At 41.3% G+C, this 16,159-nt stretch overlaps 1 protein-coding gene across 1 annotated transcript in view; it reads left to right on the top strand.

Moving 5' to 3' along the window:
* The first annotated feature begins 4,734 nt into the window (after window positions 1-4,734).
* The window catches only part of Plcxd2 (phosphatidylinositol specific phospholipase C X domain containing 2), a 46,142-nt gene continuing 34,717 nt past the window's right edge, over window positions 4,735-16,159 (top strand). The window contains exon 1 of the mRNA XM_003469197.5: window positions 4,735-4,913. Within this exon, the coding sequence (XP_003469245.1) occupies window positions 4,751-4,913 (163 nt within the window). The 5' untranslated portion in view covers window positions 4,735-4,750. The remainder of the gene's footprint in view (window positions 4,914-16,159) is intronic.

Consider the following 16,159-nt stretch of genomic DNA (forward strand, 5'->3'; position numbering starts at 1 on the left):
TCACAGGTAGAGAAGGGACAGCCAGGCCCTCACCACCCTCCTGCCAAAGGCGGCCTCCATGGAGACCACCTTCCAGCCACTTGGCTGGACACACTCCATGGCTGTGCCCCAGGTGTGGCACCTGCTGACAGCATGGCCGTGGGCAGTGTGAACTGTGGACAGCTGGTTCAGGGCACCATCTGCTGTGCATGGAAGCTGTGTGGGACTAAGACAAAGTCCAAGTTATTTCACAGCTGATATTTGCTTGGATACTCAGTCACCAAATCCTCAGAAACAAACCTCCCAGCCTTAGAACAAAGTTTGGTGGTCAGATCACTGGCCCCATCCACTACTGTGTGCTTCTCATACCTAGCAAAAGAGGCGTTTCACTCCTGAGCCCATTCCCCCAGGCCCTTGTTCTCAGATTTCTAAACTGGTATAATACAGATTCTCAAAGTTAGTGCTATTTGTTCATTAATAGCCTTTGGAATCTTAGAGCACTTGAACTTTATGCACTATTTCCTTCAGAAAGATCATAAAATAATTTGGAATTAATATCAAAGTGATTCAGAAGTCATAAGATTTTACTACTGTCGCATACAAAAGTAAGTTAATCTGCTCCCCAAAGTACACTACAAAAGCAATTCTGATGCCAACTTTTGCAGAAGTTGCTCGGCTAGCTGGGCATGGTGATGCATGTTCATAATCCCAGCACTCAGGCGGCTGAGGCAAGAGGATCACTGCAAGTTCAAGGTCAGCCTGGACTACAAAGTGAGTTTAAGTCCAATCTGAACTGCACAGTAAAAAGACAAAAAAAAAAAAAAATGTCACTCAGCTGCTGGGAAAGTATCAACAGGACCAGTTGACAATGCTGGTCAACACCTATCTGGGCAGGCCAGAGACACTGCCCATCCTTGTCATGGGAACAGTCTTCTGAGTTTGGGGAAGACAGAGCAGAAATCTATGAGCCAATCCAGTATTTTTGGAGGATACACTGTTAGGCCCTACAGTGAGAAATAGCCCCAGTCACCTCACATCAGTCCAGTGGTTTCCAGAGCTAACGGAACCTGCAAGGAGCGGCCAGCTGTAAGCTGCTGCTGCATTTGGGTCTCTTCCTGGACCAGACTGTGGCTGGAGAAGCCAAGCAGGGCTGTACGGTGCCAGCTCCTCCCACTCAGTGCTCAGCAGGTCCTCACCCTGGTTCTGAGCGGGTGTGCAGTCACAAACCATAGTCAGTCCAAGTCCAAGCGCAGACCATAGGTCTCGTTTTTATTTAAAATTTATTTTTTCAGGCTGGGAGTTCAGCTCAGCAGCACAAGTACCTATCTGACAAGTGCAAGGTCATGAGTTCAATCCCTGGGACCAAAAAAACAAAAAATTATTTTTTCTAAACATTGGTGATATAGTAATCAAATTCCACTGATACTATGAGAGAGACATTATTTTCTTATATTTAGAGATTGTTATCCTGGATTTCTAAGATAAATTTATTTTTAACTATAAAAATGATATAAAAATGTTGTGAAACCTTGAAGAAGAGAATAACTCTAAGCATACATCTATGAATTAAACATGAATTCAGCACTCTGAAAGGTTGAAGCAGGAGGGTCAAAAGTTCAGCATGGACAACTTAGTGACTCAGTGAGATAGTGTCCCAAAATAAAAAATTTTAAAAAAGACTCAGCATATACTTCAGTATAAAGGCCCTGGATTCAATCTCTAGTACTATAAACCAAAAAAACCAAGAATATAAAAAGCAAAACATAAGCTCACCCTTGCAGTGTCTGACCCAATAACTTAAACTGGAAGCTTCAAAAAAGAGCAGAATATTATGCCCGTGTCAAGTCATTTAGTCAAATTATCATTTGTTTTTACTTTTTAAAGAATCACTGTATAAGGCAACATCTAGACCCATCATTGTAGGTTCTGCCAAGCATATCCTTTCTTTCAAAAAATATTTACTGAGTACTGTATGCCAAATATTATATTAAATACTATTTCCATTTGCAAGATTCTGTACAGGACTAACTCAGGAATTTACAGAGTGGTGTCCTCCTTTTGAACCATTTTCCTGGGCTAATCAAATAGTTTACCAGTTTCAGAGAAATTCAAAACAACTTATTCGAAAGTGGTTCCACTTCTGTTACTTTTTCTCATTTAAGTACCTAAAAGCCCCCACTCAGTAATCAGTGTCTTTGATCTGAGCTATATCCCCAAATCTTTTCTATTTTTTTATTTTGAGACATGGTCTCACCAAATCACCAAGTTGCCCTGCCTGAGTTTGAATGTGAAATCCTCTTGCCTCAGCCTCTCAGAGTGTGTGATTACAGGGAGATGCCTCCACATCTAGCTGACTTTTTTTTCTTTCAATATATATACACCTGTCATTCAAAGATGAAAGAGAACTGAAATTAACCTTTTATAGTTGATCTTACAGAACTTATTTTATTTGCTTAAGGCCGTTTGCTTCCATAAAATTTTGTGTTTGGGAATATAAAATACATGTTCAAATGAATCCTAAAGAGATGATACTTCAAATATAAATCTGAGGATATTTTTTCACAGAATGGTTTTTCCAGGGGAAAGAGACTGCTGATTCAAACAACAGGGTGACAAATTCCCAATATCTTGTGGTGTATTTGAAAAAAAAATTTTTTTGCACTGCCCTTTAAACTTTAAAAAACATACACACACATATTATACTTTAATTAGCTGTCAAACATGGTTCTCCATGGAGACTAAAAACGGAGAAAAACTATTTAACATTATTACACAGCAAAGTATATTTACGTGAAAGTTCAGAATAACCTGAAGAGCTGAGTATGGTGGCGCACACCTGTATTCCCAGAAGTCTGGGACGATGAGGCAGGAGGATGGCAAACTCAAGTCCAACTTGGGCAATTTGGTGACTTAGTACGACATGACTAAAATAAATAAAAAGAGTTGGGAATGTCATTCACTGCAAAGGCCCTGGGTTCAGTCACCAGTAAGCATAACCTGGAAAAGGAAATCTGGTGAAATTTCAAAAATTTCAAATTTAGTGTGCAGCAGAAGTTATGCATACAGAAAGGCAGCTTGGGGTCAGGAGGCGAAGTGAGGGTATCTGCTGGGTAAATGGTGGCGGCTGGGTTGCAGAAGGTATCAATCCTTCTCTTTGCCTGAGAGCAGGCCATTGCTTTCTTTTCCCAAAAGGCCCTCTGAGTCACTGAGCTTTGGCCTAGGCTTTGGAGCCCTCAGGGACAGGACTCTCAAGGCTACGGTGCTTTTCTTAATTTACCTGTTTGACAGATGTTCCTGTGACTTTTGCTGAGCAAAGTCGTCACATTAGTGGATACACTATACTGTACATCTTTATAATGGGCAAGTATCGTCTGAAGCAGCACCAAACACTGCAGAAGGCAGGAAAACGAGTGCCCATAAGCCTTCCAGTTACAGGGTCTGGTCCCTAAATGGGATTTACAGACAGCTCCAGGACTACATCATCTGTTAAAGGGAGGCATCACAGCAGCCCTCTCGGTCTTGTGTGGTGCCGCGAAGAGCAAATGGACAAGGAACTTGCATCAGAATCCCCCCTATCAGAGCAATACCAAATTATCATCACTTCCCTCCAATGTAAATTATCATCACTTCCCTCCAATGTAAATTATCATCACTTCCTCCTCTGCGCAGTGCTGCTCCCACACAGAACTACTGCCAAGTAGGGTGTAGGTAAATCTTAATTACGTAATGCTTAAAACACAAACGCACTTGATATAGGCAGCCCAGTGTGAGATACGGCACCTCTGTGGGCCTCTCTGCCTTTCTTATTTCAGCTGAGTCTGTAGTTAAGAGAAAGTGTAATATTTTCTGCTTATTACACGCCGTGTGTGTGTGTGTGTGTGTGTGTGTGTGTGTGTGTCGAGCGCGCGCGCGCCTGTATAAGGCAAAGAGGACGCTAAGAAACCTTTGTAGCCGCGTTGAACAGTTGAACGTCTAGGAGCTGAATGAAACACCCGCACGCAGGAAGGCCCCGCAGAAGAGGGGCCGGACGAGCCCCGAAGGCCCCCAGCCCGCGATCGGCAGCCAGACCCCGAAAGGCGGGAGTAGCGGGGGGCGGAGCCCGGGAGCAGGGGAGGCGTGGGAGCGGGACAGAGGGGCAGCCCCCACGGCGCCGGCCAATCGGAGCGCGCTCCGCCAGCGGCCAATCACGGGCCGCGGAGCCTAGCAAATCTGCCCGGCAGTGCGGGCGGGGGCGGGGCTGCCAGGAGCTGGGGTGCCGCCGGCTACTCTTCTGATCTTGAGGGAGCCACCCATCTGGGGCGGCTGTGCCGAGGGGCCGGGAGCGAGTGGAGGGCAGCGGGCTTGTGTGCCTGCCGCGTGCGGTACTCAGACGCGTAAATCCCCTAGAGCTGGTGCGCGGTGGCGCGCACGTGTGTGGACCCGGGCGGGTCCTCTGCGGCGCCGGCACCTGTCGTGTGAGTAGCCCCGGGCGTGGCTGCCCCTCGGACGCTCGGTTCCTGTGAGATTTCTCTCCAGGGCTCGCGTGCCTCCCTCAGCTCCGGGGAGAATAAGAAGTTTAACGGGCCGGGACTGAGCCGATTAAGGAAGTAGTAGAGCAGAGGCTGGGCCGAGAGGCTGGCACCCACCACCTCCGACCGTCTTCTGGCCAGACGGTCGTTTCGGAAAGATCTTAGTGACAGAGGTGGCCCTGAAATGTCTAGAGAGCTGGAGCAGTGATGGTCACTGAGTGAGTGACACAAGTCACAGCCTGGCCCATTTGTGGACGAGAGGGATGCTAGCACTTAGGAAGGCAAGGAGGAAACTCAGAATGGGGACCATCTGCTCCCCCAACCCCAGCGGGACAAAGACAGCATTGGAAGTCTGCAATGCCGACTGGATGGCCTCGCTCCCCCCTCACCTCCACAACGTGCCCCTTTCCAATCTGGCAATCCCAGGTATTTCTCTATCTCTACTTGTTCACACTGTGTTGTAATTCTGCCATTTTAGTGTTGTTAGTGGGTCAGGTTGCTCTTCTATTGTGCTGAGAAAACAGTTGTCAGTGACCCTTCTTAACTCCAAACCAAAAACTTAACACCAAAGCAGCTGGTGTAAAGAGATTTAAGTACACAGCATCCCTAGCAAAAGGGACTCATGAGCACAGCACTGCTATTTGTTGCTTTTGCTTTGTTTATACTTTGTAGCCTTATGAAACTGTTAACCCTGTTTACGTTGGGGTGATCATATGTGAAGGTTGCCTTTACTTGAATCACTTAAAGATAAAAAGGAGAACTCAAGGGTAATGAATAAAAAGTCATTAACAATTTTAGATCTGGATCAAAAAATAGAAAAATACTTCCTCATTTACCTGACATCGTCTAAGAAAGAAACAAAAAATAGGGATTAGAGTAGGTTCAGAATCAGGGCTAAGCATGCACATAGTTTGTTGTTAGAAATGCCAGAAATAGAGAATGCAAGCTCACATCACAGGCAATCATTAGGTGTGATGAGGTGGTGGTGTTTGAAGCTTTGTCCATATATAGACAGGTGTCTACCTTACTGGTCTAGAACTGCAGGCTTCTTCAGTCATTGTCTCTCTGTTGGGGGTTTTCTCCTTGACATTACTCTCATTAAATTTGCTAAATGTGAACTTTGCCTTTCACTGGAAACGTTGTTAAACCATGGTTTCTAGGGAAGGATGTTTTGACTGCACTGAGGTTGGCCTGATGTGCTGAGCAAAGTCCTACATGCTAGTACTTGGAAAGCACTCAAGGAGCAAAGGATGGACTTCTGCCAGTCCTTTCTTGTGTGCAGAAACATAATAATTGAAGTTCACCTCTAAGCTACCAAGCAAACTCTTAGAGCATTCCCTGGACCAGTTTGCCTTTTTGGCAGAAAAAGATGTCCTGAAAAGATGACTTCATGCGATCCCCAAGCTTTGCTTTCTATGCATGAGGAATAGATGTGCTGACTTCAAATGCAGTATTCACATACTCACCTTTTCTTTTGGAGGTCTTCTAGGCTCATTGTCCTCATGAGCCCCTGTTGCAATTGAGCGAGAAGAGGGCTGCTAAATTTCTTTATAGTTATGATCATTTTTTATTTACTACACATTGACTGTAGCTCCTTGGGAAATGTCATCTGGTTGTGCATTGTTCAGAGTATGTCTTTTCAATGTTTAATTGATGCCTATGGAGTCATCACTGCAATGATGCATAGGCCATTAGTCATTTTCCTTCAGGCTTTCAATAGAGTTACTTTGTTGAGTGACATGGCAGGTAGTATGTGTTTGCAAGCAGAATGGCATCTTAGGCAGGCAATAAATGGCCCTATCATTCAGGGGATGTCTGGGATAGGCAGGAGCTTCCTCTGTTGTTATACTTCGGACATCTCAAATCGTAGCAACAACTCATCTGGTGGCTTGGCTCTGCATTCTAACTCCATGACTCCAGGAAGAGGCTGGACATTTGTTCTGTGATCTAGGCAATTCTAGAATACTCAGTGACCTTTGGTGTAACTGGAAATTCTCTGATTGGCTGCTGTTGAGATCCAGGACACTCCCTTTTTGTGAAGTCTGCTCTCATATGCAAAAAGGGGAAAAAATGATCATGACTTCTCAAAAAATGTTTCACTACTGTGAAATATCTTTTTCCCAGGAGTGAAAGGAACAAAAGCGTATATATACTGTAAGCTCAAGGCAGGAAAATCACACATTAAATGCTGACAGTTCATGCATAGGCTCCCCCTTCTAGTTCTCTTTTCTCTGCGTTATACTCCTCTAGATAAAGGCTAGGAGTCAAGTTCTGAAAAGACTTTCTGAGAAATTTGGAAATAAGAAAAGCATGCTAGAATGCCGCCTTCTCTTCCTTTTCCCCATTAATGCCACCTGCATCATAATAGTTGTTCTTTAGTGAGTCCTACCATGCAGCACCCGTTGGCATTACCTCACATTCTCCTATCTCCATGAAGTAGGGATTAATATTGTTGTTTTAGAAATAAGGAAATTATTGCCCAGAACGTTTAAGTAGTTTTCTAAGATCACATCAATATTAAGTGGAAGAGCTAATATCTAAACCCTTAGGTAGCTGCACAACCTGTACACGGGCCCTGTGCCCTTGAGGGTTCTTGGGAATTGCAGAGCAGAGAAGGCAATTTGGAGCTGAAAACTAGATTACACAAACCATATTCTGCAGGGAATAAAAGAATATTTAGAATAAAATGGTCTTTTCTGAGTAATTATGTATCACTGTGAAGATTAGATTAAGCTAGATATATTCGTATTATACATCTGAGACAGATCAATTGATCTGTATATTCTCATTTAGAATTGGCACCCCGTAAGTTTTAAATTCAAATTTAGTCCTTGAACCTATTCTGTGTGCGTGTCTGTAAGACTAGGTCATATTTGTCAGGAGGTGGGGAAGGCAGCAGTGACATAGGAAAGGTCGAGAAAGAGGCAGGGGCTCTGGTGATAATAACAGAACTGGGATGGAGCTAAACTATGTCAGATTGGAGCACACCTGCTATGTTTGCCTAAGTTGTGATGGGACAGAACATGTGTGACTGCACCACTCAACAGACACTTGATGTATTAGTTTACTTCTGCAAGTGTTAAGAACACCTGTTTATCACCAGTATCCCCAACCAGTGACATATCTAAAAGAAGATCCTCGGAATAACTCTTATTGCAGACTGTACTCAATCATTTGATGTCTGAAGGGTAAAGGATTTGGGGATTTGAAAAGCTAAATTTTTAAAATTAAAGCTTTAAACTCTACATATATTTTTGCTGCTGTTATTGAAAGTATATTTTCTACATAATGCATAATGCTTTCCAATGGATTCTTTTCCTCTGTATATTTTAGTATTGCTCCTTTTTCTTTCATTTTGAGTCATGTTGTTTCTCTTCTATTAAAAATAAACCATTTGGCATGTTTAGAAGAACCTTGAACTTAACGGTCTTGAAATCCATGCTTAGTTCTGTGATACAGAACAAATATCGGAATTTCTCAGATATTACATTTGTTTTTCTTTATTTGTAATTAAGATTTTGGATTAACAATCATTTGATTAATTTAAGAGTTTCGTTTTTTTTTGCCTGTTCTTTGTCCCAATGTAAAAGATGAAAAAGGTGATGGGATCCTGTTAGGTCTAAGAGTCATTATTTTTAGTCCATATAAACAAGGGTTCACAATTGCCCAAAATGAAGCAGTATCCATTTAACATCATACAAGCGACTGTAGACTAGTTAATATAAGTGGATTTTCACCTCATCAGGCCCTAAGTGCATCTTAAGAAACCTGCATGTTCAAGTCTATGGGAACCAAAAGATAAATCAGGAAACAGTCCTAAAGCAGTTGATGGGGTGTGTGTGTGTGTTTGTGTGTCCATGTCTATGTGTGCCCCCGCCATCCATAGTTCTGTTTTTTTTTTTTGACAGAACAAATCAGCACACAAAATGGAAACTTTCATGTCAGCTTTTAGAATGAGAACTACTTTATTGAGAAAATTGTATTTGACCTCGATTTAAAGAAAGTTCAAGATTTCAAGAGCTGTGACTTGGGGCTTAAGATAAGGAAAGGACTTTCCAGATGAGATGAACCAGTTGAACTAAATTAGGAGCATATATATAGGAAATGGCTGGAAGCTCCTGTCCTCCATGTCCCGTGCTGGTACATTTATCATTGTACTTCTCATCACACTGTTTTTAAATGTCTGCCTTTCCCATGGTCTGCAAGCAACTCACAGGTAGAGGATATTACTTTCTTCTTGTAATCCCGAATCCTAGTGAAAGGTAGCAGTTCTATTATCAGTGACCACTGAGGAATAATTTAGTGCATTGAACTGTAGATTAAGAATGCTAGAATTAGGGCCTGGGAATTTAGCTCAGCAGCATAAGCGCCTGCCTTGCAAGCACGTGGTTGTGAGTTTGATCCCTGGTACTGGAAAAAAAAGAAAAAAAAAAAAAAAAAGAATGCTGGAACTGTGTCTTGCAGCCACTATAATTTTTTCGTTGAGCTAAACTGAATAGATTAGTTGGCTTCACCTTTCATAAACAGGCACTTGAAGCTACCCATCCTGTTGCTTTGCATCTTATTCCTGATCCTCCCAGATAAGACTGGGAGCACTCTTAGAAATGAAATTCTTGGGGCAGATGAAATGGTCAGAAGGGTCAGATCTATGGCATAACATGCTTTCTAGGAACAGTTCTTCCATCTAGCATCTTTTCTGCCTCTGTTTTTCCCTTGGCAGCTTGAGCTTGTCATCTTGCTGGCCACTCCCTCTTCCTGCTCCCATTTCTTGTTCCACTGTTGACCGTTCCTCCACTGACTTGGCTTGTATCTGCCTTCCTTTTCCAGGGTCAGCCTTTCCTCTGGTGCCTCTGGCTGCTGTCTGATTCCAGATGGCTCTGTCCTCTCAGGTTGCTCGTATCCATCCACTTCTCTTTTTTCCTACTTTCTGGGAGCCTTTTTCCTTTGCAGCTGTGCTGATGACCATTTGGTGATACCGCAGCTCTTCTTCCTAAGAGCCTGTGCTCTTCTCATAGGAACGATACGGGGATAAAATCACTAGAAGGGCAGAATGAAGGGACTGTGGCTCAAATCCTGCTAAAGGAGATTTGGGAACTACCCCTAAATGGTGCAAAATGCATTGTACAACAAGAAGGTTTGGTTGGATCTATTTGGAGTATAGCAGGAACTGTGCCTTGGTCCTAGAACAAATCCTTTGTTTTATAGGAGTTGAGGCTGTGGAGAACCAACGACACGGCTGACTCTACCAGGGCTGACTCAAGGAAAAAACATCGTGGGAGATCAAAATGGTTTCCTAAATGGAATCGTTTATTTTTTGTGAGGGTGTTGTCATTTTTTTCTCTGGGCAGTCATGATAAAGAATAAAAAGAACCTGTAACTTTGATGTTCCTATAGTAGGTTTCTCTCTAAGACAGTCCAGCATTTCTCTAGCATCTCCCCTGAAAATCACACAGGAGCCACCAGGAAGCCAGGAATCACACGTATCTATAGAAAGCAAGATTGCAGAGTCGTTAAGTATAGGAATGCTAGAGCCCAACTGCTTGGATTTGAATCTTACTTTTTTCCTCACAAGCAGTGTGATTTTGAGCAAGTTACTTAACTTCTCTGTGCCTTAGTGTCCTCTATAAAAGGGAGATGATAGTTCCACTACCTTATTTGCTTAGTGTAAGAATTAAATTTAAAATTCATGTAATGTGATTTCTGGTTCACAGTAAGCACCATATAATTATTTTGTGTCTTTAGTAATCAATCATTTATTCATTAGTCGAAAGCTGGTTCCCAGTCTGGATAACAAAACAGAGGTATAAGATGCCATCCGTACCCTCGGGTAGTTTACAAACCCATTAGGGAGATGACTATCCAATTAAGCCATGTGACCCAGTATTCTCTAGCTGATCAGATTAGAGTGCTTGATGGGCCAACTCCTCCAGGGATGTTAGAATTGAAAGGAGGATACATGGGAGGTTGCCCTGGATATGAATACCAGAGGAATCTTAAGTTTCACATGAGCAGGGCTGATCAAGAAGTATAGAAAATCTTTGTCCTGTCACCTCATCCCATATTCAGCTGTCAGACTCTGCTATATGCAGACATCAAAAGCCTTCTGAAAAAAATTCAGTGATCTGACTTGACGGGACCATATTGTTCATTCCACTTCTTATTTCCCCATCAGTCATTTTGTTTCTACTTCTAGAAGAGAATATTACAAAATACTTTCTTGTGAAAAACTTTTATAAACTTGTTACTAACCACTACCACCTCCACCTGTTACTGAAGAGGCTTTACTGTCTCTTCAAATATATCCACCAGCCCCCACACAAACACCCCTGTAACACCCACCCCAACACACATATGTGCACACACTTAGCTATGACCTTAGCCTCACCCCCACAGAGCTCAAATTCTAAAGTTACTGTTTATCCTTTGTAAATATCCCACTGACAATTTAGATCCTACATGCTCCTCTCTTGCACACATTTCTGAAGCCTAGCTTTTGGTCCCTCACAAGTGGTCCGACCTGACCTCCACTTCGTATGACAGGGTGGTTCCTCATCGCTCTCCAACCACTGGGAGCTGATGAGCTCAGGCACACTACAGATAACAGCAGTGAAACATTTCAGCATGCAATAACTTTTCCTCTGCAAAAATCAAAAACTACTTTGCAAATGCTGAGTAACTCCAATTAGAGTTTCAAACCAAGCCTGCAGAAGAAGAATTATAGACTTTGTAATTGGTGGCTGTGTTTGTGTGTGTATGAAAAGAATTTGAACACGTATCAAGAAACATTTAAATGGGCAGACCTGTGACTAAATCTCTTCTAATATTTAAGCACACCAGTAAGCAGAATTCCTGCTACCTTTTCACCTGTGTCATTGAACACACAGAGGACTTTGGATTATATTGCCAAACACCTGTGAGGATTAAGCAGTATACAGCAAGATTACATTTGCAGATCTCTGGATAACGCCAAGAGAAATTGAGATCTGTATTCTCTGAGAGAGACGTCTAGTTTGGTTGTATGTGAAGCATAGGCAGTCTTTGTTGTATTGCTTGTCTAGGTAGCTGAAATTTTCTAAGAGAATAACAAAGTTTTGAAAAAAATTTCAATTTCTCTGGAACTGTCAGATATAAAATATCATCCTTACTCAGAGACTATAGTATCAGTATTTTTCTTTACTCATCTATCTCAAAATAATTAAGAAAATGAAAATCATTTGTGCCCCATAAAGCAAATGACTTAGAGTGCAGCAAAGCTGTAGTAATTGCTGAACTGAGAATCTGCTAGATTCTGTTAGACTGAGATAAATATTTTATGAACGTATATGATTTGAAGGCTTATTTATTGAAAATAATATTCTTAAAGTGCAATTGAAACCAGATGCAAAAAAGAGAGATAAAGGTGAAAACTGTTTTTACCCATTCTTTGCTGGTTTAAGCTCATATCTTAGCAGGAAATGTCCTTATGAGATCCTCTTGAGAATCATATGAGCATGTTGTAATAATTTAGCTAAAAGAAAAAACCCTCAGTGCCTCTTTATTCCTTTTGCCTTTTCTGATTTTCATTGCCTGTATATAAAAATAGTATTCTTTTAAAGGAAAATTATTAATTCTAAAGATATTTATTGAGTATCCTTTTGTGTCAGGTATTGGGTCAGATAAGATGATTATAAAGCTGAATAAGGTTCTTGCTGTTCATGACATTATGATCTTAGAAGAAAGCAAAAATTCAAGCATGATAAAGAGTTATGTATATAGTACTGCAGACATTCCTCATTTAACAACAGAGTTACATTGCTGCAACTGGATCATTAAATGAATTGATCCCTCAGTGAGGAATTGTATATAGTATGTATATTACAATATTCAGAACAATGACATGGTCAAAGGAAGTTCTAGCTCGATGACTTTGCTTTTAGTTGCATAACTTACATGCAAGATAGTAATGTATTACAGAACATAAAAGTATAGTACTATACCATGCAGTCAGCATAAATTACAGTACTGTATAAATACTATACAAAAAAAGACGTTAGTCCGTGTAAACAACATACAGAACTGTACAAGTCGTAAATCCACATGGCGGGTCGTAAGTCCAACAGCCATTAAATGGGTAGGTTGTTAAATGAGGAATATCAGTAGAACATTCAGGAAATCAATACCCAAATTCCATTACTGGTAGTAGGAGGAAAGCTTAATAGATTGGGTGTCCAAGTGGAGATGGACTTTTGAGTCAGACATGAGATGACAGCCAGTGTTACAGGAGGAAGGCTGATGTCAAAATGCAGAGCAACTGAGGGCTGGAAGGTTATTGTGACCTTAAAGAAACCCAGTCAGTCTTGTGTGATCAGAGGATAGATTTCACTTAAAGAAAAGATTGGAGATAGGCTGGAAAAGTAGACAGAAACTAGATCCTCATGAACCTCATATGTCATATCTAAATTGAATGAAATCCCGAAGGCAAAAAACAGCCACTGAAAGACTTTGTCAGGGGTGGCTGAAAGCCCATAAAAATAACTGCATAAGAATGAAATGAAACAAAATGAACCCACCAATTATTAGAGATAGCAAGGAGCAAGAAAACAGGCTCATTGTTTCCTTCACTTTATTCAGTGTGTGTGTGTGTGTGTGTGTGTGTGTGTGTGTGTGTGTGTGTGTGTGTTAATTACCTTCCATATGCTCTACTGGCTCACAGGCACTGCTAATTCCATGTGTTCTCTGCCTTTAAAGTTTACAGTCAAGTTAGAGAAATGGGCAGTTAACCTGTTATAGTATAACATAGTACAAGATACAAGATAACAAGGGAGAAATGGATTACAAATGGAATAAGCGTATGACTAGACATCTTAACTTGGGAATCCAGGGAAATCTGGAAGAATGCTGATAAATTAAGCTCCATGAAATACGTAGGACTATCCCTTGGGATATGAGGACAAGATAATAGTGTTCTCAGAATATAAACAAAGTTCACCCAAGCAGAAATTGATCTGACCTGAGAGGGAGAGCAGTAGAATGGACAGAAGAAGAGATTGACTCCAGAGATACTTAGGAGGAAATAGCTATAGGACTTCGGCATGAATTACATGATGGTAAAAGAGAGATGCACCAGGTGTGAGTAGATGGGAGAAGGTAGTATTGTCAGAAATCCTAGCAGTGGGGAAGAAGCAGGACATTTAAGAGGCAGGATAATGGCAGAGGTAGTGCCTGATAGGGATGATTTCAGAGTTAAATCTTATATTCTATAACGTCCCCCACTCCTACCTTCACCCTAGCTATTATATACTATGTCAGATGGTTAGAGTCTAAAGCTGGGAACTTTTTTCTTAATACTTTTTTTAGATTTCAGCAGATTTTACTTCTTTCGGGAAATGTGTCCTGAATTTTGAGTCCCTCCCACGTGCTGGTCTAGCCTTCTGGCTGTTCTGCATGACTTCTGTTGTTTTTTTAACCATGTCCCCAATCGTATTGGTGCCTTGGTGGTGGGGTTGGCTTACCTTTGTGCACCACACCACAAGCCAGCCGAGAAATACAAAATTGTGACTACCACAGTCATCAAATACCATTTATTTCACACATGGAATCCAGGGTTGCACCAAGACACTGAATGAAAGCAAGAGAATTTTGTAATAGAATATTTAAATTACTGTAATGTAACTGACTTTTGTATGCTTAACATTTGGTTTTTACTCAACCATACTATCATTCTTTTCATGTTAAAAAAATAGCATGGTTTCTCCTGTGTAGGTAACCCAAAATGTAAAGAACAAAATAACAGATAGATAATAGGAAGTAGGGTGATGATCTGTCTCAAATGGGAAGGGGATCAAGAGATGGAAAGGGGAGGGAGGGGATGGACAAGGTATGAAGAAAAACTAAAATGTGTTATTTACGTGTACCAATCCACATAAGAAATGTAATCACTGTGTATTTCAAACATGTACTAATAAAATAGAAAAGCTGGGCCAAAAAAGAAAATAAGTTTATCTCAGAGCTGAGAGGGTTCCTCAGGAGATGACCAAGTACCCCTTGAGGAGCTATTGTAAGGCGATGTATCTGTTGGGAGGCAGAGCAGGGTATACATTAGCAAAATAGAGGGAGAACTTACGTTTGTGAATGATTAGTAGATTCTTATCTATATAATAGCTTACTTGAATTTCAGGGATCTACTGGATACTTGGAGTGAAAAATCTTTTGGAAAAGCAACCTATCTGTATATAGAGAGCTTTTAAATGCCTCCCGTGTGTGGGATTGAAAACCTGCTGACTCATAAAAACAATAGGATGGGAAATGGAGAATATCTAAGCTACATAGTGGTATAGCATTGTGCCTTACAGAGCCCTGGGAGGGCCGGTAACCTCTCTCCATCACCGGACACCCCAGGCAGGAGTGTGGACTGCTAGAGGGCTTTAACCAAAGATGCTCTTATATACATTTTACATATAAATATTTCACTTAAAAAGATTGTAGTTCTAGGAAGCACATTGAAAGCTTTGCATTTGCTCCAAGTCTCACCCTTCAGCCAGTTAATGACAGCCCAGGGCCCCAAGTCAGGGTCTATCCTCAGAGAGTGGGATGTCCCTTGCTTTCACTGAACATAAAAAAAGAGTAAAATTGATCACCATCCTCTGCTTCCAGGAGGCCTATCTTATACATTGCTTTGTTGCATTGTGAATAATTAGGAATTCAATAGGCAACTGATTAAAAATTAAATTGGCCGCATGGCTATCTCAGATTTTGCTGGCAGCCTAACAGTTGTTATTAACATTCTGAACACGTCTCACAGAAGATAATTAAGGCTAATACATGAAGTTATCCTTTTGAAGGCAAGAAAGTTTAAATTATTATTCTTTGGTTTTGGAGAGTGCATTGAATGGTTCCCCTGACACTGAATCTTGGATTCAATGTTGGTTAATTTTGAATATTCTGAAAAGGCCCCAGCCTTTCTGCACTTAACATGAAGTCAAATATTGTATTTTTCCCACAGTCCTAAATTCAGGCACATGTGGTAGAAGGCCCCAAGGAGCAGACAAAGAAAACTATTCACACAGATATAATTTCCTGGCACCTACTCTCTGAGACTTTTAAAATTGTTCAGGACAATATTTTATAATTATAATATTTTATGATCTCTTACCTATCCATTATGCTTTATTTTTGTCCTTTTTGTTTTCTGACACACTCTTCCTCATTGACCCAGATAATTAAAAGCTAGAAGGACAAAGGGAGATATATGGAGCTGGGGGTAGACAAGTGCTAGGGTAAAAATAAGGTGGAGAAAGAGGAAGATGGATGGACCAAAGAGAAGTGCGGAAAAGATCAGGAGACCTAGACCTACAGCCTGGGGCAATTCTCCAAGCATCTGTTCATGCTGGTATTCGTGCTTGCATTAATTCTGTAAGTGTATGTTCAGTGCACACCACGTGCCATCAGGGTACCTAAGTGTGGGAATCAAGGCATGAATCAGGCATGATGTGACCCTCAAAGACTTACAGTCAGATGGCAGAGACAAATACGAGCATAATTACCATCCAGTGTTCTGAGTTCATCAGGAATGTATGAAATGCCATGAAATTGCAGAGGGAAATACCTGGTGAATCTACGGGTGATTCTGAATCAGTTGAATTTGAGTCAGGTGATTCGTAGACTTAATGATTTTGAGCTGTGTCACATACAAG

Source organism: Cavia porcellus, unplaced genomic scaffold (assembly GCF_034190915.1).
Source record: "Cavia porcellus strain 051 isolate PalLab524CR breed Dunkin Hartley unplaced genomic scaffold, mCavPor4.1 scaffold_15, whole genome shotgun sequence".
Classification (NCBI taxonomy): domain Eukaryota; kingdom Metazoa; phylum Chordata; class Mammalia; order Rodentia; family Caviidae; genus Cavia; species Cavia porcellus.